This window comes from Orbicella faveolata, unplaced genomic scaffold (genome assembly GCF_042242905.1).
Source record: "Orbicella faveolata isolate gen_17 unplaced genomic scaffold, um_ofav_v1 contig_35, whole genome shotgun sequence".
Lineage (NCBI taxonomy): Eukaryota > Metazoa > Cnidaria > Anthozoa > Scleractinia > Merulinidae > Orbicella > Orbicella faveolata.
Genome location: NW_028301564.1, coordinates 30,043,577 through 30,068,361, shown reverse-complemented (window position 1 = coordinate 30,068,361; position 24,785 = coordinate 30,043,577). Strand labels below are relative to the sequence as shown.

Sequence of the window (24,785 nt, the reverse complement as noted above, 5' to 3'; positions counted from 1 at the left end):
CCTGCGCACGTTCTGACTTTACAGATGGTCGCAGATACGATTGTTATGGTATAAGTTTCAAGGTTAGTCCTCTGTATTAAGACAAGGCTTAACATTTGTCTTATGGGTGAGGCTCGACCGAAACGACAATTAGTCTACCAGGAATTTCAAGACACGATAATTACAAAATGTTTACTTTTGACATTACTTGAGTATTGCCGGTCGCCCCAGTTGCTGTTTCCTGAAGCATCGTCATAAACGAAATTTTCTTCTTGTTATCCTTTCGTGACAGCCTAGACATTTGATACATTTCTAAGTCTACATATCGCTTTCAGTTCAACCAAGGCATCGAAACGTTCAACAAGATTACGGCACAGGAATGTCTTGATCTTTCAACGTTTAACTCGTCGCTGACGATTTACTCAGTTGGTGTGGTATTAATGTGAACGTGTTTCTTAGATTCAAGCTATCTGCTTAAACATGGCAAGTCTTACACAACAAAAGGATGTTAGCGTACGGTGGATATTGGCTGGTTTCGTTCGCGTCTTGTTGACGTTAGCGGCATGGAACATTTCAGACGTTTCTGCCCAAGGTAAGTATGAGCTTTTGTCGCTTTATTCCATTGTTGAACTGTGATCTGTAACAGACTAACTGTCTGTTTCTGTAGGAGTAAATAAGGGCTTGTTAGAGCTTAATTGATTTTTGTCAAGCCTTCTGCGTATGCCTTTACTCTCTAACTGACCCGGTCAGTGATCCATGCGGCGAGGAATACAACTGCGTCTTTTCAAAGAAGATGCGAAAAAAGCAATCATTGATTAATTAAAACTAGTCAAAGACGTGGAGAGAATTATCATGATTGTGTCATCTTTGAAAGTTCTTTTTTTTCGATTCTGATCGTCAAATTCTCATGTTGCAAATGAGTTTAGCCTTTTCAGTCATTTCGATCTATTGACCTAACAAATGGGTACTATGATCATAGAACGAATCTGATCCCAGGTATCTAGATCAAACAAAAAAGGAATGTAGTCAGTTTAGATTAGAAAGCCGGTGATAATAATAGGAAAATGAGTTGAAAAGCGTTAAAGCCATTTAAGACTAACGGTTTCGAGTTTTGCATGACCTTCCATGTCACTAGAGGAATAATGTGTGTTTTTAGATGTAGTGATGTCTAGACCACGTTAAGCTAACGTCTAACACGCTAAATGTTTCCACGTTTATGTGTAACAGACAAAGGTTCTTAACCACGTATTTCCGTCGTCCCAACTGTAAGAGACCCTGTTATTTCGGTGCGGATATGGAAACAAAGTTTGGCTGACCTTTTCTTCCGTAATTTCAAGGGGGACTTCCCTTTAACAGACATAACAGTTTAAGAAGTATTATGTTAAGAATTCATTTCTAGGTGGCTTTTTTGAACACTTTGTGTTATTGATAATAGTTTAAGACGTAAATCCTTCCTACACTCAGTGAACCGTGTAGCCTGAATTGTGGCCAACTCTTCGATACAAGCTCTTCCAAAAAGTCTGCGAATCGAATACATGGTTGAAATTCAGTCTACTGAACTTAATGATTCAGTCATTAACTGAAACTGTAATTCCCCCTCTGTCGAATCTCACAGAAGAAAAACATATTGTGTTGCATGTAATAGATCCTATGTTTTTATCAGCTTAATCACCTTTCACTTTTTCATCCGAAAAAAGTAATTTCGAAGTAAGGCCAAGAAAAACACTGTTTTGAGAGGCACGGTTTCGCATTCAGTTGCGGTCGGAATACTTTACCTGTTCAAGGTTTTTTTCCAATTGCAAACGCGTGTAACACGGGCTACATGTTTGAAACAGGGCCTTAGAAAGGTTTTGTAAATTAAAGCGACGATCGTTGCCAGGATCATTGCTTTCTTCAGTCTTCAGCGTTGAGCTTTTTTTGTTTATCTTGTCGTTATCTGGTCAGAACATTTGTTCATTACCTTTGCTCAGTATGACCCTATGTAAAATCTACATCACGAATATTAACTGAAAACGTTTGATTGCATAACTAGAATAACTTTTATTGTCATCTCAGTGCAAATTAGTTAGGGTATCAGCCTCTACCGCGCAGAACCAGATATCTAGGAGATTACTTACATTTTATTTAAACCCCTTTGTCACACATCTTTCATTGACTGAACGTTTAAATAGCGACATAAAATATACTGTTTTTTACCAATTAACCAGAGTCTACTGATTGTTGTTGTTGTTGTTATTGTTGTTGTTGCTGTTGTTGTTGTTTCTTTGTTTTGTTTTGTTTTGTTTTGTTTTTTTTTTTTTGCAGTGCGGCCTATCCTTCATGTTCCTTGGTCAAAAACGAAAATATTTTTCATGCATTCATTCATTCTTTTCATACAGCATAGTCTCATTCACCAAAAAATTACACTTATCAATGGATTATTACTTTAGTTGCTTTTAGTTTTACCCATGCAGATTGATCTACAATCCAAAAACAGATTTCTAAAAACAACGTTTTTGGTTGAATTTTAATACTGATGACTGTTCCTTCTTGGCAAAAAATTAAACCCGCGGGGACTTCACAATTAAGTATGCAAGTTTTTTGCCTCAATCTCAAACTTTAATTCTCCATAATTCTCTAGTACACGTTGAATTCTACGTGCATTCTGACTAACATGAACATGTGTTTTACCGCAAAATACAAAGAACCGTGTATTAATCTTCGTGCGTTAACCTATATCATGAGGCCTGTAAAAGACCAAAACCCAGTATTACACGGTCAAAAAACATTGCGTTCGTTTAAGAACGTTTGCAAAATGCCATTTTCTCAAATATTTTTGGTGTTAAGATGACTTAAGCTTCTTCACTTGTTAAGTCTGTAAGAACTCTAAATTCCTTCATCCATTCATTTGGTTGAGGCTAGGTGGAGCCCTGAAGTACATTGGAAACATGAGCTTTGTTCGTATAGTCCCTGAAGGCTCTTCCGTCGATCTCAGCTGTGAACTCAATGACCCATCAGTGGCCGTGAGATTGTGGCAGATGTTAAGGTTTGGGGGAATGTTCACCCCGAGGAAGAACTTGGTAAACTACGGACAGTTATTTACTCTTCACAACGTCAGCAACAACATGCAGGGCACGTACATATGCAGGGCAAGAAAGCGAAGATTTTCACAAAATATTGGAATGATCTACCTTAAATCAAGTCCCAAAGGTAACGAGGAAAGCCTTTCGTTATCCAGCTCTATTCGATAATAACTAATAACACGAGAAACAATAGCAGTTGTTACATAGCTGGGGTTCAGTTGAATATAAAGCGCGCTCCTATTGGTTGATTTATGGTCACATGGCAATTGCAAAATCTAAATGTTGCCCGGCAGGCAACAATCAAGCAACTGCTAGCCCGCTCTCCTACTAGCCATAGCTTACTTTGACCGGCTTGACTTGTGACTTAGCACTAAACTCTAGCTATAGAACAAAACACTTAAACACTGATTCTTTGGGAAACAGCTAGTTTTGTTTTCTCTCGAATCTCAATGTTTCCCGAGACGAAGGCGAACGAAACATTTATATTCTCAGGAAAACAAAACTAGCTATTTTTTGATTAGATGTAAAATGTATAATATCCCACGCCATGCTTATTTGTAGTTCTCTTACTGGTTTATATTATGGTTTTCGGGAAAGAAAATCGTTTCATCTTTGAGAGATGTAAGAATTCAGGGTCATGTCCATTTTTCCTCGTAATGAAAAATATGCAGCGATAATGATAACCAAAACACAATATATTGTTTTGAAACTATCGAGAAAATGTGGCTGATTGTACTGCTGCCCAAACGTGTTTATTCCTTGTTATTGCATTTTGGTTTTAGATCCCCCGAAACCAGCGGTGGATGCAGGGCAAAAACATATTCTTGTCAGTAGAGATGTCAATCTCACATGTAAAGCTACAGGCACAAGAATCTCGTATGTTCAATGGTACAAAAGAGCTCGGCCACTGTCCATGCAACAGCAGGCAGTCATCAAAGAACTGAACCTCAATGGCGAAACATGGATCAACACTCTCGTGTTGAAAAATGTCCAGATAAACCAGGCTGGATGGTACGAGTGTCGCGTGTTTGAGACTAACGAAGCCTTCGGGTTTTGGTCAACTGCTGTCAAACTGAACGTGATAAGTAAGAGAAAGAAATAACAAGTAATAAGAGTGAACTAAGGGTAGGAGAGTTTATCCCCCATGTAGACCTTATTTCCAAGCTAATTCCTCTCTAGTTATTTTTACATCACAACCACCAGTATGGAAATTCCAGTGGGGTTTAGAAAGAGCCAATCAAGTGACGTGGATTCTGCTCACGTGGTCAGCCCACACGGCTTTACACGCACTGTCATTCTCCACGAAAACGTCCACGCAACTTGCGTCGTAACATTGTCCCCGGAAGAACTGGGCACCATCTTTAGAAATAATTTTAGAGGGATTACATAGCAAAGAAGACCTAAATGGGAGATTGACTCTCTACTCTACATCCTCTCTTGAAACTATGCAATATTTTGCAATATTGTTGCTGGGCTTAAGAGCGAGCTGCATTGTTTGAAAGACTCTATGACTCGAAGGATGGAATTTTTTTAAGTTTTCCCGGTGATCTTTTCCAGACAAAACCGAATGCCCGGAACTTGACGGCACTTTTGTCGACCCGGAAAGAGCCACGGGGTATCTCGTTTGTTCGGGTGGAATAAGTACCAGGATGAATTGCTCAAAGGGACTGGTGTGGAGAGACGACAGGAAAGCTTGTGATAAACCAGGTAAAATCTTCATTGAAACGGAATGTTACAGGTTACTTCACAGATGGACATAGACACACACACGAGGTGACTTTCTCTTGTACGTTTCCATACATGCAGGGCAGAGTTATGGGATAATTCTGCCATCAAAGTACATGCTCATTACAAGATAGAAAAATTCAGTGTGCCACCTTGCCTTGAAAAGGATTGTAATTTTAAGATTTTACAAATCAAAAGCTCAGTTATGGTGAGGGATTTTTATCACGAGGGTCCTCAACAGTACCATGTGCATGATTATTATTACAACTTTCATCAAGTTATAGAAACTGAACAGCAGTGATGTATGTTTCAAGAAACAGGGCAACATTCTTCTTTTATCTGCCGCCCCCCCCCCCCCCCCTTTTCTGGCCAAAAGGGGAGGTACTATTGCTATAAACTGCAAGCCTTAATTTCTATTTTCAAATCAGTTCTCCTGTCTTCCAAAACGTCTTCTGGTAGAAACTGAACCAGTGAGTTACGATAAAAGGGAAAAGATTGTCAGCCAGCACATATGAATTGGTGCATACCATTTGTCAGACTAAGCCAGATGGAATATCCGTTGAATAATGATCAGGTTTCTCCAAAATCAATAAACAACCGAACGAGATGGCGCCGGCTAACTGTTAACTATTCTGAACAGATCTTCCCGAAAATGACTGACCCATCTGACATTCAACAAATATATACGGATTTTTTGGGCAAATCGGTGAGCACTGATTATCTTTAACGTTTCAGCACCAGTCGTAAAATGGACGTCAACTTATCACTCGCTGCGACTGATAAGAAAAACCGTCGGAGAGTCCGTGACATTGAATTGTCGCATGAGCGACCCTAGTGTGCGAGTCAAGCTGAAACAGAAGGTTGTTTCTGGCGGAACGCGTGAACGATTCACGGATGGATGCAGAGTCAGCCGCGATGGTCAGACCTTTGTTATCCACGCCGTGAATTTTAAAGACTTTGGTATCTATTATTGCGAGGCACCCCATCTCAAGATAAGACGGAAGGAAGAAGCCTACTTAAAAGTCCAGCCAGGTAAAGTTAGATACGCACCCCTTCGTGGGCGGGGAAAAGGTGCTTAACGGGTGGGGCAACTAGGCAACCCCCAAGCCAGGAAAAAGGCCCTGGGAACGAGGTTGGCAACTAGGGGCATATATATACTTTTGATTAACATAGAAAGATAAACAGCTGTTCTATAGTTGTACATTGTCAATACTACATATGACTAAGGAAAGAAAACATTGTCCAGTTGGAAAGAAAGTAGGAGACAAAGGCATGATGGAACTCCTTCATTCCAACAGACTGTGAGCAATCCATACAGTCGAAGAGCGACTGTATGGTTCGGTCGTGCTAAAATAGATAGGTAGGGAACTAATTTGTCGCCAAAGTATCACGCGACGTTTGCGAGTCCATTGATTTAAACCTGAAGAGATGCCCCATGCTTACTCGGATGTGCGAGTGCTGACCATGCAACTTATCACGTGGAATAATATTGTGATGTCACTGACAAATTTACGAAAATTCTTGGGATTCTGCGCGCATTCTAAAAATTGTTGAAATAAGGCGCGGCTGTTTGCGTTAACTTAGCAATCTCCTCCCGAGAAAGTCTGCGTCCGTCGAGAGAAAGCGACAAGACGGACAAAATTAAAGCTAGACGCCTATGAGGTATTCCTTCCCTCTGTTAAACTTAATCCTCAATTGTCAGCATCTAATTAAAACTTCTCCACAACATGCCACTATAACTGCCCTCTGGCAAAATGGAGGTAAGAGTATCATTATCTTCATTTGCTAAAAGGCCCTAAAGACTAAAACAACGTCACTAGTTTACTGAGAATTTGAGTGTGCCTTACCTACTTATGCTTGGTGGTTATAACATTTCTTAAATACTCAAGTTGGAACCTTTGGTTTGACGGAAAGTAACAATCAGCTCATGAGGGTTTCCTTCCTCCTAGCTCCATCATCGGCCATTTACCAGGGATACAGAAACTTAATTGCGTCGGTTGGAAGTTCTTTGGACCTGGATTGTGGAGCTCCTAACATCTTTCAACCGTTGATTTTCCTGGAGATAATTCGCATGGACGGCATAACCCAGCTGAGACCTGATGGCCACAGGGTCACTTTGACTGGAAGAATCGTGACCATCCATGGAATGGATCGCAGCATGAGGGGCAGGGTTGTCTGTAAAGTCATCTCGTCTTGTAACCAGGCTCAGGAAGATGTCGATCTTGGGAACCTTTTACCAGTTCCACCAAAAGGTACCAAACATTTCCTGTCGACATAAATTGTTTAAAGTGTGCAGACACGAAAGCTAGGTTGTTCAAAGGATTGTTTCTAGCTCCTTGGGTGGATTGCTTGGCCCCAGCATTAAGCCTTCTTGCCTTAACAGTCTGCCAGAACTCATATACACTCCTGGATGGGTAGAGGTACTCTGAGAGTAACGGGTCTTGCCGAAGAGATTTTGCAGCACAGTGGCCGCGACAAGCGCTCGATCCAGAATCAAACCCATGAACACTTCATGAGCCACCGCGCTTCCCACTCACGAAATGCCGTTCAGCACTCGATATTAGGGTTATACCAACAAACCCAGTAAAAGATAACTCGTATTTTTTAGAAATGTAAAGAAAATTGTTACCAGGTTCGCGTTATAGCCTCAAAAGGTATCATCTCTAAGTGAAGATGAAGGGCCGGGGAGTTTATCCCCATACAGGCCTTATTCCAATAGCAATCCTTCTTTTTTGAACACTTCTGGCTTCAAAAATCCCAGCTGAGTCTAGAAGTAGCCGATCTTGTAAGGAAAACCTTGCTCACGTGGACATCCTAAGCAGCTCGACACATGTTTTCTCTCTCCACCTTATCTAATAATAACTCGGGAGGGATTACCTCGAGAATAAGTCCTATATGAGGCATTGTCTATCTAAGTCTTCTTTCTCTCTTGGTACCGCATGTGCCAGTCAGGCTGTCGAAACGTCGATCACACAGACGACAGCATTTTTTGAAACTAATGTCGCCTGGACAAGAGCAAAAGCTCAACCGGTACCATTCAACACAACGGACACAAAGGGGTAATTAAACAGCATACAGTGAAATAAGCTGGCAAGCTTCAGAAACAGACACATATGAAGACAAAATAGGACTCTAGGATTCTTTTGTTATTCTAGGAACACCACCTATACCAGAAGTATCACAGCAATTGTCAGTCGTTGAAGATGGCGAAAGTTTAAACATCACATGTTCAGTTTCTGGTGGAGAAAGACACGACATCGCTTGGTTCAAGAACAAAGAACCTGTGTCTGAGAACCTTATCTTCTCTTCAGCTTATGGTAGTGTGCTCATGCTTAAAAATGCCAGCGAGTCTGATGCAGGAGACTATGAGTGTAGAGCTACGGATTTTGGCCGCGGATATTGGCTGAAAACAGCAACCGTCCTATTGAAAGGTGCATATTTACCGTTAACGATCTAATTAACTTCTCCCCTTCCACTCATCCCTCAATTCCCCCTATTCTGTATTTTATTTTTATTTTTATTGTCATTATCATTATTATTATTATTATTACTATTATTATTATTATTATTACTAAGGCTTCGTAGTAGCACGAAGTAAGATATCGCTTTGATGAACCCACACGACGTTTTTTTGGTTCGTGCCTTCATCCTTAATTATTCTTGTTAATATCTCACTTTGTTATACTATTTATTGCATATTTTCATTTTATTTCTCACTGTACAACTGACGATGGATGATGTCTCATCCGAAACATGTATTGTTTTCATTAAAAAATTAACTTCAAAAACATCGTGTGGTTCATCAAAGCGATATTATTATTATTATTATTATTATTAATTATTATTATTATTTTATTATTTGAGTGTCCACAATTAGTTATTTAAGCTTAAATAAAGTTCATTCATTGATTCTTTCTACATCTTCAACATGGGACCGGTGCTCTTCCTCCTGTTTGTCAATGACATGCCTCTAAACGTTCACAAGTCAACTATGGATATCTATGCAGACGATACCACCTTGTCTTTAAGCTCAGACTGGAAAGCTATTCCTGCACTAAACAAATCATTAACAAAGGACTTGACAGAAGTTGAGAAATGGGCTAGTGAAAACAAAATGTTTATAAATACCAAGAAAACCAAAGCGTTGTTGGCTACGGGAAAGCGTCTGCGCAGACGTATAACCCATGACGCAGGAAAATTTGAAGCTAGGATGCAAAATGCAGAAATTGAACAAGTTGGTAGCCATAAACTTCTTGGAGTGATAATCGACGAGAACCTAACTTACGAAGCACATGTTGACGAACTATGTAACAAACTTTCAAAACGAATTGGTCTTCTACGCCATATAAGCTGCTACTTGAAAAAGAATCAAAAATTGATCTACTATAACGCAGTAATCAAACCACTCTTCATGTATGCAAGCACAGTATGGGCATCGTGTAACAAAGAGGCACTCGAGAGAGTTCTCCGTATGCAAAAACGGGCTGCGCGTATTATTCTTGCAGCACAACGTACTAGTCGAACTGTCACTTTATTTAATAAGCTAAACTGGATCCCCTTTTACAAAGAAGCTTATATAAATCGATGTGCACTGGCCTACAAAAGGATAAACAGAACTTTACCTGAATACATGAACACATCTTTAAGGAAAAACTCTGACGTCCATTCGAGAAGTACTAGAAATTGTAATTTAAATTTATTATGCCCCTCTCACAGAAACGCCTCTGAGGGAGGACGCACTTTCGCCGTCAGAACTATTAAAGATTGGAACAGTTTACCCCGGTCTTTAAAAACAGAGAAGTCCGTTAAATCGTTTAAGGCTAAATTATGTAATACTATTCTTGACTCTCAGAAAACTAATGGAATTTTTTAACTCTTATTTTTCGTAGTATGTTTGAAATTGTAAGTCCAGTTTATTATTTGTAACCATTTTTAATAGTAACTTAATTAAGTATTTTATTGTAAATAATATCGTATTTTAGCATTTTATTGTAAATAATATATTTTTAGCATTCTGATTACTTTTAAGCTGAGGGCCCCAAGTTTATCAGTAACTTTAGTTACTGTCACGGGTCACCCTCATTAAATAAAGTCTTTCACTTCACTTCACTTCATTATAAATTGAGTCTACCTTTGTGCTTGAAGCTTCTTCCCCTAGCAGGTAAACTCAATTATGACCTTAAAGTTGTGATGTTGAACAGAAAGAGATATCTGTTACTAAACATGTACTTTTTTTGTGTTCTTACTGATTTAGGATTTAAACTAAGCGCCCATCTCCTTTTCTACCTACATTGCTATTGCTTGCAAAACAATTTCGCACGTTTAATTTTCGGACACTTTTTATCTCATTTCGGACAAATTTCGGACACTTTGCTGAAACATAGCTAAAGTAAATTTACGCCTACAAAACACGAATAAGACTGAAACAACATCAAAAGATAATATAGTTTTACTGCACCTTCAAGGTTTTATGAATATATGACCGACAACAAATTAGCACAAATTCTATCAAGCCGCTACGTATGTCAAGCAGTGTCTCAACTAGAGTCCGCTCCATAAAGCCCTGGAAACTAAGAGCTTTGGAGCTACTTCAAAGTTTTATACTGTGCATATAAGAGAAACTTGTAATCCTATTTAATTTAATGTGATTAGTGGTATTGTTATTTTAAAATTCTTTCTGTTTATATATTCTATATAATGTTATTTAACGTAATACCATCCATATATATGGGAATACCAATAAATTGTTGTTGTTGTTGTTGTACTGGAAATATTTCGGACGGTTTTGTTTTCGGTCACTCTTTTGCCCAAAATTAAAATCGTTCGAAAGTTTTACAAGTAATGTATAACAAACCATCCACAACCTCCTTAACTGAACCTGATACCATGGGACGCAACTGGATTGGTTTAAAGTTACTTTGAGGATAGCTTTGTATCTCCCTACAGTGAAGGTAGCTTCTTTTGTTCTGATACTCGTTTAGACTCGTCGGCTCCGGTGCAGACTTCTATACCATCCACTACAACACCTTATTTACCAACAACACAGGTAGATCCATTAGTGACTGAAATAGCGCCATATCAGCCAGTTGATATCGTCTGCCGCATGTTTCAAGCTGACTTTGAGATAAATTTATGGCAAGAAACTACTCCAGGGACTTTTATCCAAAGAGCAGCTGATGGCGTAGCTATCATTCGCCAAGGAAATACTTTTACAATAACTCAGGGAAGGCAGAACGACGAAGGGAGATATTATTGCCTGGCAGCGAACTCCCAGAAAATTCTGGCTGCTGTCCTAACTTTTCCAGGTAAGTGCTAGCTAGGGGGCCTATAACTAGGGGACTTATAATCGTGGGGTGGCATGAGGCATACTAGCGGCATTTTATGGTGCTGTCTTCGTGGACGTAATTCAAAATTAAACTATGGACCACATCCAAAATTGAAGTTCATGTTTAGAATCAATTTGGGAAGTTAACTTTCTTCTCATGACTTCCTTCTAGTTGTCGTTTCTTAATGAGTTTACCTCGTTATCATATGACTTGCTTCGTAGCGGGCAAGATGAACCGAATCTTGCGCTTTGATTGCCTACCCGAGTGGGTGAGATAGAGTTATCTTGCCCGCTCAGGATTACCCCCTGTTTCCCGCAAGAAAATAGTGTTCTTGTTCATAAAATAAATCCTTTATTGACCAAGCTAGTTCGGTCAAGATCCTTGTTCCTTTTATGTGTGTTTATGGACCTCGACTCCGTCTCGCTCATTAACACGTCCTCACGCTTTGTCAATAACCCATATTTATTTTTCCAGATAACAAGCCCCCGAAGATCATCAACTTCACAACCAAGGCATCCGTGAACGCCTCTCAAAACGTAAAGCTCTTTTGCGAAACGGAAGGCAAACCTCCATTTGCAGACGTTCAGTGGTTCAAAAATGGCGTTAGTGTTGGAAGGTGTAAGGGCGAGCTGAAACAAAACAAAACGTGCCTCCTGGACCAATACCAAAAAAAGTATAGCATTTCCTGGAGAGGGTCTGGAGCCGAGTTGCTGATTAAGAATGTTTTTCACCCATTTGATACCGGAGAATTCACCTGCGTTGCTGTCAATACTGTTGGGATGGATAACAAAACCGTCCATTTGGATATCTACGGTAAGTATTGCTAGCTAGTGTGCACAATTTCACGGGGTTTTTAATTTTCACGGATAATTTTCGCGCGCCAAAAAAAGCATCAAGACTTTTAAACGTTGAGTCTACTATCAGATTGAAATAATTGGTCCCCTAAATGAATAAAGCAACTGTTTAGGGGGAATAGTTCTCGTTCCAGTAGAACGAACATAGTGAGTGCTTCCAAGCATCCAAAGTTCAGTCCTCGTAGGGATTGTTGATCATGTTAGTCCCAAGATAGCGGCAAATTCCTCCGCGAACGTAATCTGTGTAAGAGCTCCTCTTTTCTGACCTTTTGCCGGTGTACCTAGTAACGCTAATACCTGCATAACATGCAGAGCAAGAGGAAGAAGAGGGAGAAAATAACGCAAATCTCGAGGAGGGACTTCGAAGCGTGAATGGTACTGGTGGAGAGGGTGTTTCTTGGAGCTCTTTTCCTCGGGATGGTTTCCTCGCCCAAATCTCCTTCTCTCTCATCTTTCCACGCCTGCCTCGCAGGCTTCGAGTAGAAAATCCCCTTGTTTCATTGTTTTGCAAACGACTGATGTTATTATTAATCCTCAGAAAAACCAGTACTCAGCAAGAAAAACGACACAAATTTTCGTGTGCTGTCCTTTCAAGATGCCACCATGATCCAGTCTACAGCTTTACGAGGCCACCCGATACCTCACTTCAAGTGGTTTCAACAGCAAATCACAATTTGCACGTCAGGATGCAAACCAGACGCGAAAAGATGGGGACGTGTTCCACGTCACGTGATCGATCCCTCGGAGCAAGTTCCTTCACGAATCAGCAGTCTGTACCTACCCCCTGGAAGAAAAGGGTACTTCTTCCGATGCATCGCCGAGAATTCTCTTGGACACGATGATGTAGTATTTTCGGTTCACAGAATGGGTAAGACCTAAGTTGCTATCGATTGTGGGAAAGTAGCTTATTACTTACATAATAAGACTGTTTTTGATAGCAATTTTAAATCATGCAACGCTCAACAAATTTGGGAGCGTAAGCAATGACGACGGCGACAGCGAGGACATCGACAAGGACAAGGACATTTTACTCAAGAATGTAGATCTGTTCAGTGTAACTACCAAACTGAGAACCAAATTGTACCCACGTTCTCGAAAACAAGGTGTAATTAGAAATTTAAGGTTGTTGTTTTGCAGAGGATGGCTAAGAAAATGTAGCATTTATATTTCAGGTGCCTTTGATTTCCTCATTAAATCTTTTTTGGCGACGTTCTCGTTGCCGTTGCCGCTTTGGTTTGCTTAGGCTTCCTACTATGGTCCCATCTTACTCTAACAATGTAAGGCCTTATCATTCCAACCAGCTTTATAAATGACTCCAGTACAATGTAAGGATACCTTAAAAAATGCTTCGGCTGACCTGCAATGGACTAGTAGCCTGTCCAGTGGGAGGAGCAACACTAGATTCAGTCCCGGTAGCTATGAGCTACTAGGCTTGTTAAAGAGTTACCGCTATGACTGTCCTGTTTAACTTGTAGATATTGAGACTGTTTTACCGGAAATCATTCCCTCCTCTCCGATCCAACGTGTGGATGAAGGAAGCCGATTTACAGTCCTATGCCAAGCGAGTACCGGGGACTTCCTGCATCTCGCGTGGCAAAGAAGAAGTAGACCCCAGGAACTACCGACCACACTAACAAGAAACAAACATAATATCACGAGTGCTTTAACTATTGAACACGCGCAGTTAGAAGATGCTGACGAATACGTGTGTTATGGTTATGGTTGGACAGCAAACGAGACAAAGATCTCGGTGATAACAGTTAATGTTACAGGTAAGAGCGGTCAGTGTCACCTCACTTGTACAATATGATTGGCACACACGAGGGGTACTTGTCGTTAGTAACGATGGTCCGTCAGTCGAGGACTTTCATCCTGTAGGGAGCAAACCTCTTGTGGAGTTGACACCTTGGCAAAAGAACTGGTCCTCAACCTCATTTTATGTCTTTAAGCTTGACACTTTACTTTACATAAGTGTTTATCATTGCGCAGGTGACTGAGCATTCAGATTCTGGGTGGCAACCTGCCTTAGATTAGTACAGTCAATTTTAAAATGTTTCAGAACAACTATAATAGTCTTTTCTTCTCTTTGCACTACAGAGTTTGTTGTTCCTGTTGTTTCTCTCTCAAACCAAACAATTCAAGAGGAAAAAACGAACAGCACGACCTTGACATGCTTCATCTCATCCGGGTATCCAGCACCAAACATCACGTGGTATAAAGATGACAAAAAGTTGAGCCTGCTTGCTCTTCGGTCTGCGGATGACTGTGGAGTAAATGGCTTTCATTACAAGGAGAAACATCGACCGCCTTTTGCCAAAGACCTGGTAATATGTAAACCAAGTCACGCAGAGAACACGGGCGTTTACAAGTGTGAAGCTAAGAATAGCAAAGGAATCGCTTCTAGTGAAGCGTTTTTAAATGTTTTAGGTTAGTAAACCTGCATTATTTTGAAATTGAACGGTGTTGCGTTACACATGGGGCATCTTCAAGTTGGTTGTTTGTATTAAAGACATAAATTTGCCCTCAACACACACTTGTTCATTCGACTTCACTTCTCTATGATCTCAACTTACTAATACTTTTTGCCCTTCAAACCATTACTTAGAGTCTTTCGGCTATATCACCAAATCACCTCAAACACAGCGTTCTTTCCTTTCTTTTCCCAGCTCAGCCGAACATTTTCAACATGGTGGATCACAAACTGCCCAAGGGGCTTGGCGAGAAAGTTAACGTAAGCTGTAAAGCAACAGGCAATCCCACTCCCTCAGTCAACTGGGTCAGGAAAACTGCGGACGGTCATCATGTACCAGTCACGCAATTGCACGGAAAGAACCACACCCTTCGAATCAATTCTCTGCTAGAAGAACACTACGGGGACTACATGTGCTTAGCGGAAAACAAGTTTGGTAGTGATTCCGTGGTTTTATCTCTTGGTAAGTACAAATGTATTTAAGGATACGGAGTTTTAGGTTTTGTCATGGTGGATTAACGAGTTTCGGATTTGAGCCCTGGGCGATGTCGCTGTGTTGTACTTGTGGGCAAGACACACGGCCACAGTACCCCTCTACACAAAAGTACAAAAATAATGATACAGCGACGCTCTATAGCGTCCTGTCAACTGACATCATGGGGGTAGCCCTGCAATGGACTAGCATCCCACCCTAAGGAAGTAGAAATACCTCTAGCTTTGTCATGCTAAGGAAACTGAGACAACCTTCAGCTGCATTGGCCAAATGGCCCCTGAGAAGGGCCCTGAGAGGGAAGTACACAAGAATTACTGGCATGTATTATATCCGGCATGATTTTCGAAAACGTTTAAACACTGCTGGAAACTAATTACACGTTTTGTATTCATAGTGAACGACAACCAGGAAACTAATTCCTTTCGATTTAAACGGTAAAGAGGAAAAATATTCTCACCTTACTTAACAAATGAGAAAATGATCAATCATAAGCTACTAAACGTCTCTTTTTGACTATTGTGACAGTGTCATATGTGTTCATCTTGGCTTTCCATAGTTAAACCAGCACCAGTTGGAGCCGCGAAGGGCCCGGGACCAACATCCAAAGTCTCATTGATAGTGGCCATTGTCGTCAGTGTGGCTCTCCTCCTTTTGCTCCTGTTAATCGCCGCCATTTTGTATCGCCGACGTCAGCTGTATGGAGGTCTCTATATCTGCACCACTCCTCCTCTGCCAGACATGATACCAAGGCTGGATTCTTCCATTCCTCTCATCGAACAAGTAAACAAGCTGCCGTATGATAAGCGGTGGGAGTTTCCTCGAGAACAGCTCCACTTTGGTAAGTTTCGGTTTTTGCTTGTGAGTGCGGCGGGAATTAATTTCCTTAATTATTCATGGAATAATTAACCAATAGATCACATGTTTTTATGGTTTATAGGCTGATAAACCACGCGGGATATTGGAAGAACACGAGAAGAATTCGTAAATCACGAGCAGCAGGCTCGTGATTTACGAATTCTTCGAGTGTTCTACCAACATCTCAAGTGGTTTATCATGCCTCTAAACCATAGAAACTTGTGGTTTATTACTTTTATATAATAATTCAGAAGACACGCGAAATTTCCATGAGTTTACGCGCGCATTCATTTAATTACTAATAATAATAACCTGCAAGATAACTCTGCATTGGAGAATTATACAGGATTTCCTGTCCGTCCCCTTCCCCGATATATTCTCTGCCCTCCCCCTAACCTATTCTCTAGCACAGTCGAGAGTCATCTTTGCGCGGGTTTATCTGGACCCTTCTTGAGCGATTTGTTTCCGATCGAGCCTCCTCACGCCGTGCTTTAAGCGAAATGTGGAGAAAAATCTTTGTTAGTTGCTTTCACAATACATACTGACATGCTTTATAAAATTTGTCACTGTAAAGCTATGTCGCGAAAACACCATTCTGGGTCATGGGAAAGCGCCTTTGTCTTGAATCGCATCTATGTTGCTAAACCTTTTTCAATAGTCCATTGATGCATCAGCTGTTTTTTCTGTAATTTTATATCAGGTAAAGTGCTTGGCTGTGGTGCGTTTGGCGAAGTGTACTTAGCTGAAGCTGAAGGAAGTATCATTAGTGACAACATATCGGCAAAAACCTCAAGACATCGATTATCGACAACCCGAGACTCGCGGAGAGGCTCCATCATATCCCAGGGACCAATTAAAGTAGCCGTGAAAACACTAAAAGGTAAACTAAAGATTTTTTATGGTGTTATGCAATGCAAGTTTTCCTGAAGTTCCAGAGGCTATGAATTAACACTATGAAACGAGGCAGGTCCTTAGAACGGTGGTGACGGTAGCGTCAGTAAAGTTCTAAAGGTCTGTTTGTTTTTACTGTTGTCTTTTACCTTTCCTCTGACAAAAGTTGTTGTGCAAGGGTGTAAGTAAGTTCTCTTATGATCAATGAACGCCATTATTTTTTCGACGTCTTCCCGTCAGGTGACCTCGGCTATTGAGGGAAATACATGTTGGTCTAGAATCGACGCGAGTTGTGCCGGGGAAAAGATGAGATATTACTTCAATCTTCGTGGACTATCATGGACTTTCAGATTAGCTGGTTTCGCGAGATTTAACAACATCTGCTTGTCAAACGAACGACAATTCTCGTCGACCCATGAATAAAAAAATTTACTAACTTCAAATTCTATTGGCTTGTTCGCATTTGATCGTCAAAGATCTCTTTAAGTCCTACGACCCAATGCGCAACGAGGTCGACCCGGGCTCAAGGAGTGAAGTCTGGGGACGAAGCAGGTATTGATAAAATTAGCACACACAGGATTTATAATCAGCGGTTAAACAAGAGAGTAAAAGTCTTAACGACTCAGTTTTACTTTCCGTTGCTTATTTTCTTGATTTATTTTATTTTATTTATTTATTTTGTTAAACAGAGAGAGCGGAAGAATCAGAACGCAAAGACTTAATATCTGAACTCAAAATATTGATACACATTGGATCACACAAGAACATCGTCAACTTGCTAGCCGCCTGCACAAAGGGTAAGAACCGCTGTTCAAAAAGAATCTACTCCAACAACGATGTCACATATATGTATCACTCCGACAGTTTACGGGAAATAGAAGGACAAATTCTGTGGAGTTAATAAAACTACTTCTTTCAAAACTGAGAAAGCCGCTTTTTGTTGAGTTTGACTTCAATTTCGAGAATGATCGGCCAAGTAAAGCTTCTCAAACTGGCAAGGCCCAGGTCAAACGTCGAACTTCACGTATAAAGAAGACGGATAAAACGTGTTGGTCGATCTAACTTCGAGCTTTATCCGTTTGGATCGACTCATATTGTAACTTAGTTCGTCATGTGAAGTTTCACGTTTGACTTTGGCCTAAGTCCTTACTTTCTCTCTATTTGAAACGCTTTTTAAAACATTTCTTCTTTACTCAATCTAATATGTTTTTAACTGTGTTTTCCTAGGCCGATACTGTGATATTTGTGTAATTATTGAGTACTGCCCTTATGGAAACATGTTACAGTTTTTAAGGAACAAGAGAGAAATTTACAATCCAACATGGCTTCCGCCTACCGAGGACCCTGATAAACAGTTCAGCATAACTGATGTGGTGAGCGCAGCTTTTCAAGTTGCGAGGGCCATGGAATTTCTTGCGTCTAGAAAGGTAGGAGAGTGAAAAAAAAAACTTAAACATTATTTCTTAGTGGTGTTTGAGAAACGCCATGTGGGTCTTAAAGGAGCTCAGTTACGCATTTTGAATGATTTTGGCCATAGAAGAAAATACTTTGAAATGAACGGAAACCTAAGAATAGTGGTTTACTGAGATTGAAAAACACTACAGAGATCATAATAAAGCATAAAGGAACAAGGATGCTCAAGGATGGAAACGAAAAAAAACACTTTGGGCTCTAAACTTTTCAAGAAGCGCAAATCTTGACGTGACGTAGCACCTGCGGGAATAGACTTGTTTTAGTCGAGAAACTAAAGCTGAGCTAAGAGCAGGAAAAATGTCTGCGACGAGAGCGGGTAGAGGAGCATAGACTCGTCCTTTGCGCCAGGACTACTAACAAACGAGAAGGACTTTGATAAAGTACTGAGAGTAAGCCAGGGTTTTTTGACCGTTGTTGTATATTATAGTGTGTTCACAGAGACCTCGCAGCCAGAAATGTTCTCGTGGGAGAAAACTATGTGGTAAAAGTGGCTGACTTTGGACTGGCAAGAGATGTTTACAAAGACGACACGTACATCAAGGTCTCACCGGTGAGTTAACTGACATTTCATTCTGTTCTCCATAGTAGAAACGTATTTTTCTTTTATTGAGTGCACGTTTTTCAATTTGATATAAAAAAATTCCAAGCTTTTTCGTCACTTTGGTGCTCACGTTTGCCAACAACAGAGCTATTGTAATGACGTTATTGATTGCTTGGTCTATAAAGTTACAAGTAGACTTCAGGCCCCAGTTGTTCAAAGGGTGTATAATGCTATCCAGTAGATAAATCACTATCCAGTGGATAGCGTGGTTTGTTCTGCCAACACTTATCCACTGGATAACGATTAATCTGGAGGATAGCGTTATCCAGCCTTTGGACAACCCAGGAAAGAAATCCTCGGCCGATATTTCCCCTTAATGAATGGCCATGCTATTTCAGGAACACAGGTAATGACATTGAATTAAAGAATCTTCTGGTTCGATTTCTCTCGCAGGGCCTGGTACCAGTTAAATGGATGGCAATAGAATCTCTCACTGACCGTGTCTATTCCGAGCAGAGTGACGTGTAAGAACTTGAATTTTTTCTTTTCACTGATTGCTGTGCGCGTGCCTTGAACAATGATTGATATAATGCACTGATATTAGAAAAAAAGCCATGACAGCTATGCTGAGATTTAAGCAGGAAGAACAAAACATATTAAACACGTGCAATCAAAAAGAATCACAATCAACGAATTGCAACGACAGTGTTTATTTTAGCTCAAGAAATTAAAGAAGCTCTCTATGCTGAGCTACTACACTGCGGAAAATGCACACCGATATTTATCAATTATTGGACGAGGCCGAACAGATGAATTGTTTGCCTAAACCGAAGGTTTTTGTGATGACCGAGCTCAATAATTGTTTTACCATTCGATCACCAAGTATGTTTTCATATTGAGTAACTCTCTGACAGCTTAGGGAAGCGATCTGCCAATTTTTATCCGAGAGCGCTGTTACAAATGCGCATGAGTAGAATATATTGTTTGTAGCAAAACACGTTTAGACGGTGCTATGCATTAGCAGACCATTATTTGTAGGTAGTTCTATGCAGACCACGTGGTGGTCTCTCAGCCAATGAAAAGGAAGAAAAAATGTATCGAAAGATAATAGCTAATATTTAACTTGAAACATCTCTTGTATTTGGTTTTTAGATGGTCCTTTGGAGTTTTTCTTTGGGAATTGTTTACTCTCGGTAAGATTCAGTCGGGTCAAGACAACATGTTAGTTGAAACATTGTTTTTCAAACATTACAAAGTTTATTTTGTTGACTGCAAGATAACATTAGTTGTTAAGCAGAACAGCAGCTTCTTTCAATGCAATCTTTTCAAAGTGAGTCGTCCACACAGATTTTCCACGTGTCACAAGTTGACCATGTTACTAGTGAACACAGGTATCGCATGTGACACAGACAACCCAAATGTTACCCAGTTACTCAGGTGGCAACTTCGTGGTGTATTTTTTTTTTATCCCTTTCATAGGTGGAAATCCTTATCCTAATATACCGCCCACTGAAATTTATCAATACATCATAGAAGGAAATCGAATGGAAAGACCAGTGGACTGTCCCGAGGAAATGTATGTACTTTGAACTCAATTTGTTAGTTGTTGTAGACTCTTCTCTTCTTGCGCTAAGTCCTCCACCCCCCCCCCCCCCCGCCCTCTTCCCGCCTTCCCCTACCCCGGATTCCACTTAAAATGACGAAGCTCTGCAAAGCTTGCGATTAGTTGCTGTTTGGTTTTAAATTTGGAACTTGAAAGTAACAAATGGTCTGTATTGTTGTTGAAGTTTACTTACTCAGATTAATAGGTTAATGGCGTGTTTATTTTGGTTAGAAACCTGTTGGTCGCTTGGTCGCTCTATCGCTCTGTTCTTAGCTTTTATATTTTGTCTATTTTTTTTTGTTTGATTGACAGGTATTGTATGATGATAGACTGCTGGATGGAGAGGCCAGTGGACCGACCGAACTTTACCACCCTGGTGCAGAGGTTGGATCGCGTGATCGAATCCAACATTGCTGCCATGGTCAGTACCTCACGATAAATTATGCTGATGCAGTCTCTTGTTGTTATACATAAAGCCGAGTGCGTCCCGCCAAAATACTAGCCATGACTCCATTAGGCAGCAGTGCAGGCGCTTTTGATTAGAGGGAGGTCAATATTCTTGCTCGAGGCGTCGCCAAAATCCTACCTAAGGACACTCTTTTCCTCTCTTACCTCAAACCTCTCCTTTCTACTGAATCCAAGACGACGCTCCCCCGAGTAACGCGCGCTCGCTAAAATAAGCCTGTGTATTTACATATTTATAATACATATATAGTTATTTTCATTTTTGTTATCTTGTAAACCTTCGTCCTCGTTTGGACCGGGTTTAGGCAGAATGATTTCATTCAAGCGTTTTCTTTGAATCTCGCAGGGCCGCGAAGGATATTTGGAACTTGGGAACGACCCTGTTATGCCAAGTGAAGAGACAGACGATGATGGGTACTTGAAGCCAAGAGAGATCGGTCCTCCTGGTTACAAGGCCGCATTGTTTAACGGGAACGTGCCTTCAGGGAGTAACAGAGACTTACAAGGAAGTAACAGAAGCTTGACCAATGAATCTAAATCAAAGGATTTCACACAAGAAAGATACACAGAACTGGGCTTTAAACCTTCAAACAATGCAAATGATTTAGCTGAAACAGCGCTTTGAAGGGAAACAGAAGCTTGTTACAAATACAATAGGTTTTAAAAACAGTCTGCGATTTGCCAGTTTCGTCACTTTTGTCCTTGAGTGTGTAAATCGAACAAACATTGGAAAGAGCACTAGCGAAGACTTGCACCAGTTTTAAGTGCTATTTCGTTAATTTTCTTTCTTTATTTATATAATATATATATATTTTATCTTCTCGAAGGATGGCACGGTCGCAAAGTCCACGACATGCCCTCTTGAAACATGCCATCTGCCAAGCTAAATAGACTTCATTTGCCATGAGCATTATATCCTTCCAGCGAGAATCAAGATGTTGGTTCACGAAATGTGATTTTGTGGACGTTGAAGTTCTGTGCGCGATCTTCAACTGGATAAACCTCAAAATATAAATGTGACCATTTCATTCAGATGGTTTACACTCTTTTTCTTATAAGAATATTGTTTTTGCGGCCGAGGCTGAATATTCATATTTTTCTGCCGATTTTAGGCTGAAAATATTTTTGTGAATATTCTTAGATTACAGCGTATGACTTTTCTGTTTTCGAATGTATTTATTGTCTGGATGGTGTTGTGCAAAGCCTAATATTGCGCACATACCTTCTTGAACAAATGTTATTAGCACCGAACATACGGCTAGTGCTGCCTTTGTTGCTTTTTGGCTGGTTTTACCGTTAAGAGAAACAAAGAATTTTATACCGTTTACTTAAAAACAAACAATTGTGTTGTATGTATAAGTTTTCATCACGCAAAATTATATTCTTTTCAAAATATTAGCCTCGGGTTTATTCTAGAATATTCTTAAAATTTCACGAATTTCAGCTTCGATATTCTTATGAAACATATTCCTATAAAAAATAAAGTCCTTATGAAAATACACTTTCAGTTTATTTCCTGTAAGCCTTGATTTAGACTTCTCCTGTTCAATCTTTGCTCTTTCAACAAATGCTCCCAACACTATCCACAATTCAATCACGATAACTAAAACTTGGGAACGCTTACTTCACCAAGAATATTTGTCCAGAAGTAAATACCGAAACGAGTTCTTCAAGATATGAAGCGAAAACGTAGCAACACCAGTGCAAGGAAAAACGATTGTTGGCACGTACCAGTAGCTTGCGTAAGAGTCAATGTCGTTTAGAATAAAATTGTTAATTCGTTATCAGAGTCTCTTTTTTTTGGATTAACAGTCTGTAGGTAAGCAGAGATATTAATTGTATAAGGAAAGAAATGCTGGATCTCGACAGCCAACAAGTATCAGACACAAAAAGTTTGTTTTTCCGACCGGCATACACACCTGGGGGGACTTCCATATAAAAGGACGGTGGTGCTCGGAAAAGCGGTTTTCGTACCTCTTAGGGTGCTCAGCCTCAAAAGGTCCACAGCCACAGCAGGAGCATTCCTGGTACCTAGCTATTAGAGTATTGCGCCGAAAAAAATATGACAGGAGAAATTTGGCAACCAACTTTACGAGTAGAAGGTGTTCGAAGCAATAATCTTGATCGCTTTTTAAAAAGTATGAAAGTATCAGCTAATGTGTTGTTTTAAAATTGGTACCTCTCAGGGGTGAAACCAATTCAAGCCACGCCCAGAAAACAGGATATTAGTACCTCTTAGGGGTTCTTTTCAAAATTTCTGACGAGCATCTCCGTCCTTTTTATACGAGATTCCCCCCCTCCCCCCCCCCCCCCCTCTCCTGGGCATACATAGCCTATAACTCCTACTGTTTCTCTTACTCTTACAGTTATGTATATCAAATCAAACAACCGACAAAGTATTTTTTTCAGTAAAAATAACTGTTCTCTGTGTGAGAACGATAGGTTTTGAAAAACACAAATAAGATCAAGCAATAGAAAACAAAACAAACAGCCAATAAAGTCCTCTTCCAGGAAAAATAATTAAAGCCCAGTTGAGAACGATCGATTTTGAAGAACGCAATAAAAAGACAAGAGGATTATTTGTGCAATGCTGAACCATAGTAAAACTGCCATGATTCTATTGAAATTGAATAATTTGTAACTTTGATGATCGCTTTATCTTTTCGAGAGGCCGCATTCATCCAATGTAACCGTATTTTTATAAATTTAGCTATATTTGTAGATGTTTCTACTCACAAGAAAGCTAATGAGCAAGAAACAGTCTCCAAAAGATTTCAGAACACCTAGCCCCCATTAAACTACTTGCTATTCGAAGCATCTCTGCGAAAAATGTGTTGCATATGCCAAAAAAAAATTCACCAAAAAAGTATCGTTAAAAAATTGTAAGCCAAGAAGTACCAAAATCACAGATAAATCGATATTAATCGACAAACTGAAATTAATTGTGATCGATGTCATCGATCAATCGATAGAAATCGATACTCACACGCTGGTGATATTTCATGTTATCAATTTTATTAGACTTGCCAATCTTTATGGGATCAATTGACATTAAGTCTTTCTTCCTTAGTTCACGCTGTGTACGTTTGATTGGGAGTTTTTAAATGTAGGTTTCGAAGACCCCGAATCAAAGTCGCCTATGACTGCGAGATGTTCGGTTGAGAAGCAGTTTACGAGAGATCAGGTCTCGAGAGCCTTGAGAGACGAGGCTCTCGTATCGACACGAGACATTCGTCTTACCAGAGCTTTAAAAAAACTGTAAGTACCCCTACCTAAACCTCTCACAAGATTTTAATTAATTTTAATTTGGTCGGGGGTCTAAAGATCATAAGTTTGTATAGTCATTAATCTGTGTAATCAAAGGCAGTTACAGTCGAACCTCCCGTAAGCGCTTAAGGGAGGTGGTCGCTTAGGAGAGCTTAGAGGATCCACTGTACAGTACTGCATTGGCAGCCAGTAAAATTGTTATAGTTTAGAGTCTTCGCATTCAACTAAATCTTTCATCCTCAGCAGCATGATCTTCTTCACTTCTTCAATCCCGCACTTCAACTCTTGATCGCCATCATTATTCAGACGTGTTTGAATCCCTTCTAGAATAGTGTCTTTCTTGTTTAAACGAGCGCATATCACAAATGGAAACCCAAACTTCTCTTTGTAAAGCCTGTTGTAGTACTTCAGCTGTTGAATTTCCTCCTGTGTGAATGTAGTTATTCCAGCTTCTGTCTGCTCTCTTTGGGATTCGGGCGTTAAAGACTCCAGTCGCTCGGCAAGGTCGGGATGACTACGCAAAATCCCTCCTCTTCCATCTTTGGGCAGCTCGTCGATAAACTGGCACATCTCTGAGACGAAATTGTCAAATGAGGAGAAAGGCCTTCTAGCGCATACAGCAGCTGCACAAAGCGATGTCATCTCAACGACGTTACCAAATTTATGGATGAACTCTCCATAATCAAGTTCGTTCACGGCAGAAATGGTCAATTTGGAAGCCATCTTGAAAATAGTCTATATTCAGTAGTCTTACATGAATCATCGTTGGATTTTGTAGTAC

General features: G+C 40.2%; 2 protein-coding genes across 2 annotated transcripts; one reads left to right on the top strand and one right to left on the bottom strand.

The window, feature by feature from the left end:
• The first annotated feature begins 10 nt into the window (after positions 1-10).
• Positions 11-22,521, top strand: LOC110050452 (vascular endothelial growth factor receptor 2-like). Its single transcript, XM_020756376.2, has 24 exons — positions 11-62; positions 439-571; positions 2,881-3,168; positions 3,824-4,126; positions 4,599-4,748; positions 5,502-5,798; positions 6,716-7,018; positions 7,922-8,197; positions 10,748-11,071; positions 11,567-11,905; positions 12,485-12,814; positions 13,422-13,718; positions 14,044-14,373; positions 14,613-14,879; positions 15,466-15,747; positions 16,465-16,644; positions 17,345-17,452; positions 17,883-18,082; positions 18,556-18,678; positions 19,123-19,193; positions 19,822-19,862; positions 20,149-20,245; positions 20,585-20,693; positions 21,084-22,521. Exons 2-24 carry the CDS (start codon positions 460-462, stop codon positions 21,360-21,362), a joined length of 5,106 nt encoding a protein of 1,701 aa, XP_020612035.2. The 5' UTR covers positions 11-62; positions 439-459; the 3' UTR covers positions 21,363-22,521.
• A 1,209-nt stretch (positions 22,522-23,730) lies between these two features.
• Positions 23,731-24,765, bottom strand: LOC110050495 (2-oxo-4-hydroxy-4-carboxy-5-ureidoimidazoline decarboxylase-like). Its single transcript, XM_020756420.2, has one exon. The coding sequence runs from the start codon at positions 24,725-24,727 to the stop codon at positions 24,203-24,205; it is 525 nt and encodes a 174-aa protein (XP_020612079.2). The 5' UTR covers positions 24,728-24,765; the 3' UTR covers positions 23,731-24,202.
• Positions 24,766-24,785: the final 20 nt, after the last annotated feature.

What these genes read in the sequence shown, in the direction of transcription:
- LOC110050452 (XM_020756376.2), top strand. Translation starts at nt 460, where the DNA reads ATGGCAAGTCTTACACAACAAAAGGATGTTAGCGTACGGTGGATATTG. An exon ending in TATTCCGAGCAGAGTGACGT is followed by an intron (nt 19,194 to 19,821) that starts GTAAGAACTTGA and finishes TTTGGTTTTTAG; the next exon opens with ATGGTCCTTTGGAGTTTTTC. An exon ending in AATCCAACATTGCTGCCATG is followed by an intron (nt 20,694 to 21,083) that starts GTCAGTACCTCA and finishes TGAATCTCGCAG; the next exon opens with GGCCGCGAAGGATATTTGGA.
- LOC110050495 (XM_020756420.2), bottom strand. Translation starts at nt 24,727, where the DNA reads ATGGCTTCCAAATTGACCATTTCTGCCGTGAACGAACTTGATTATGGA.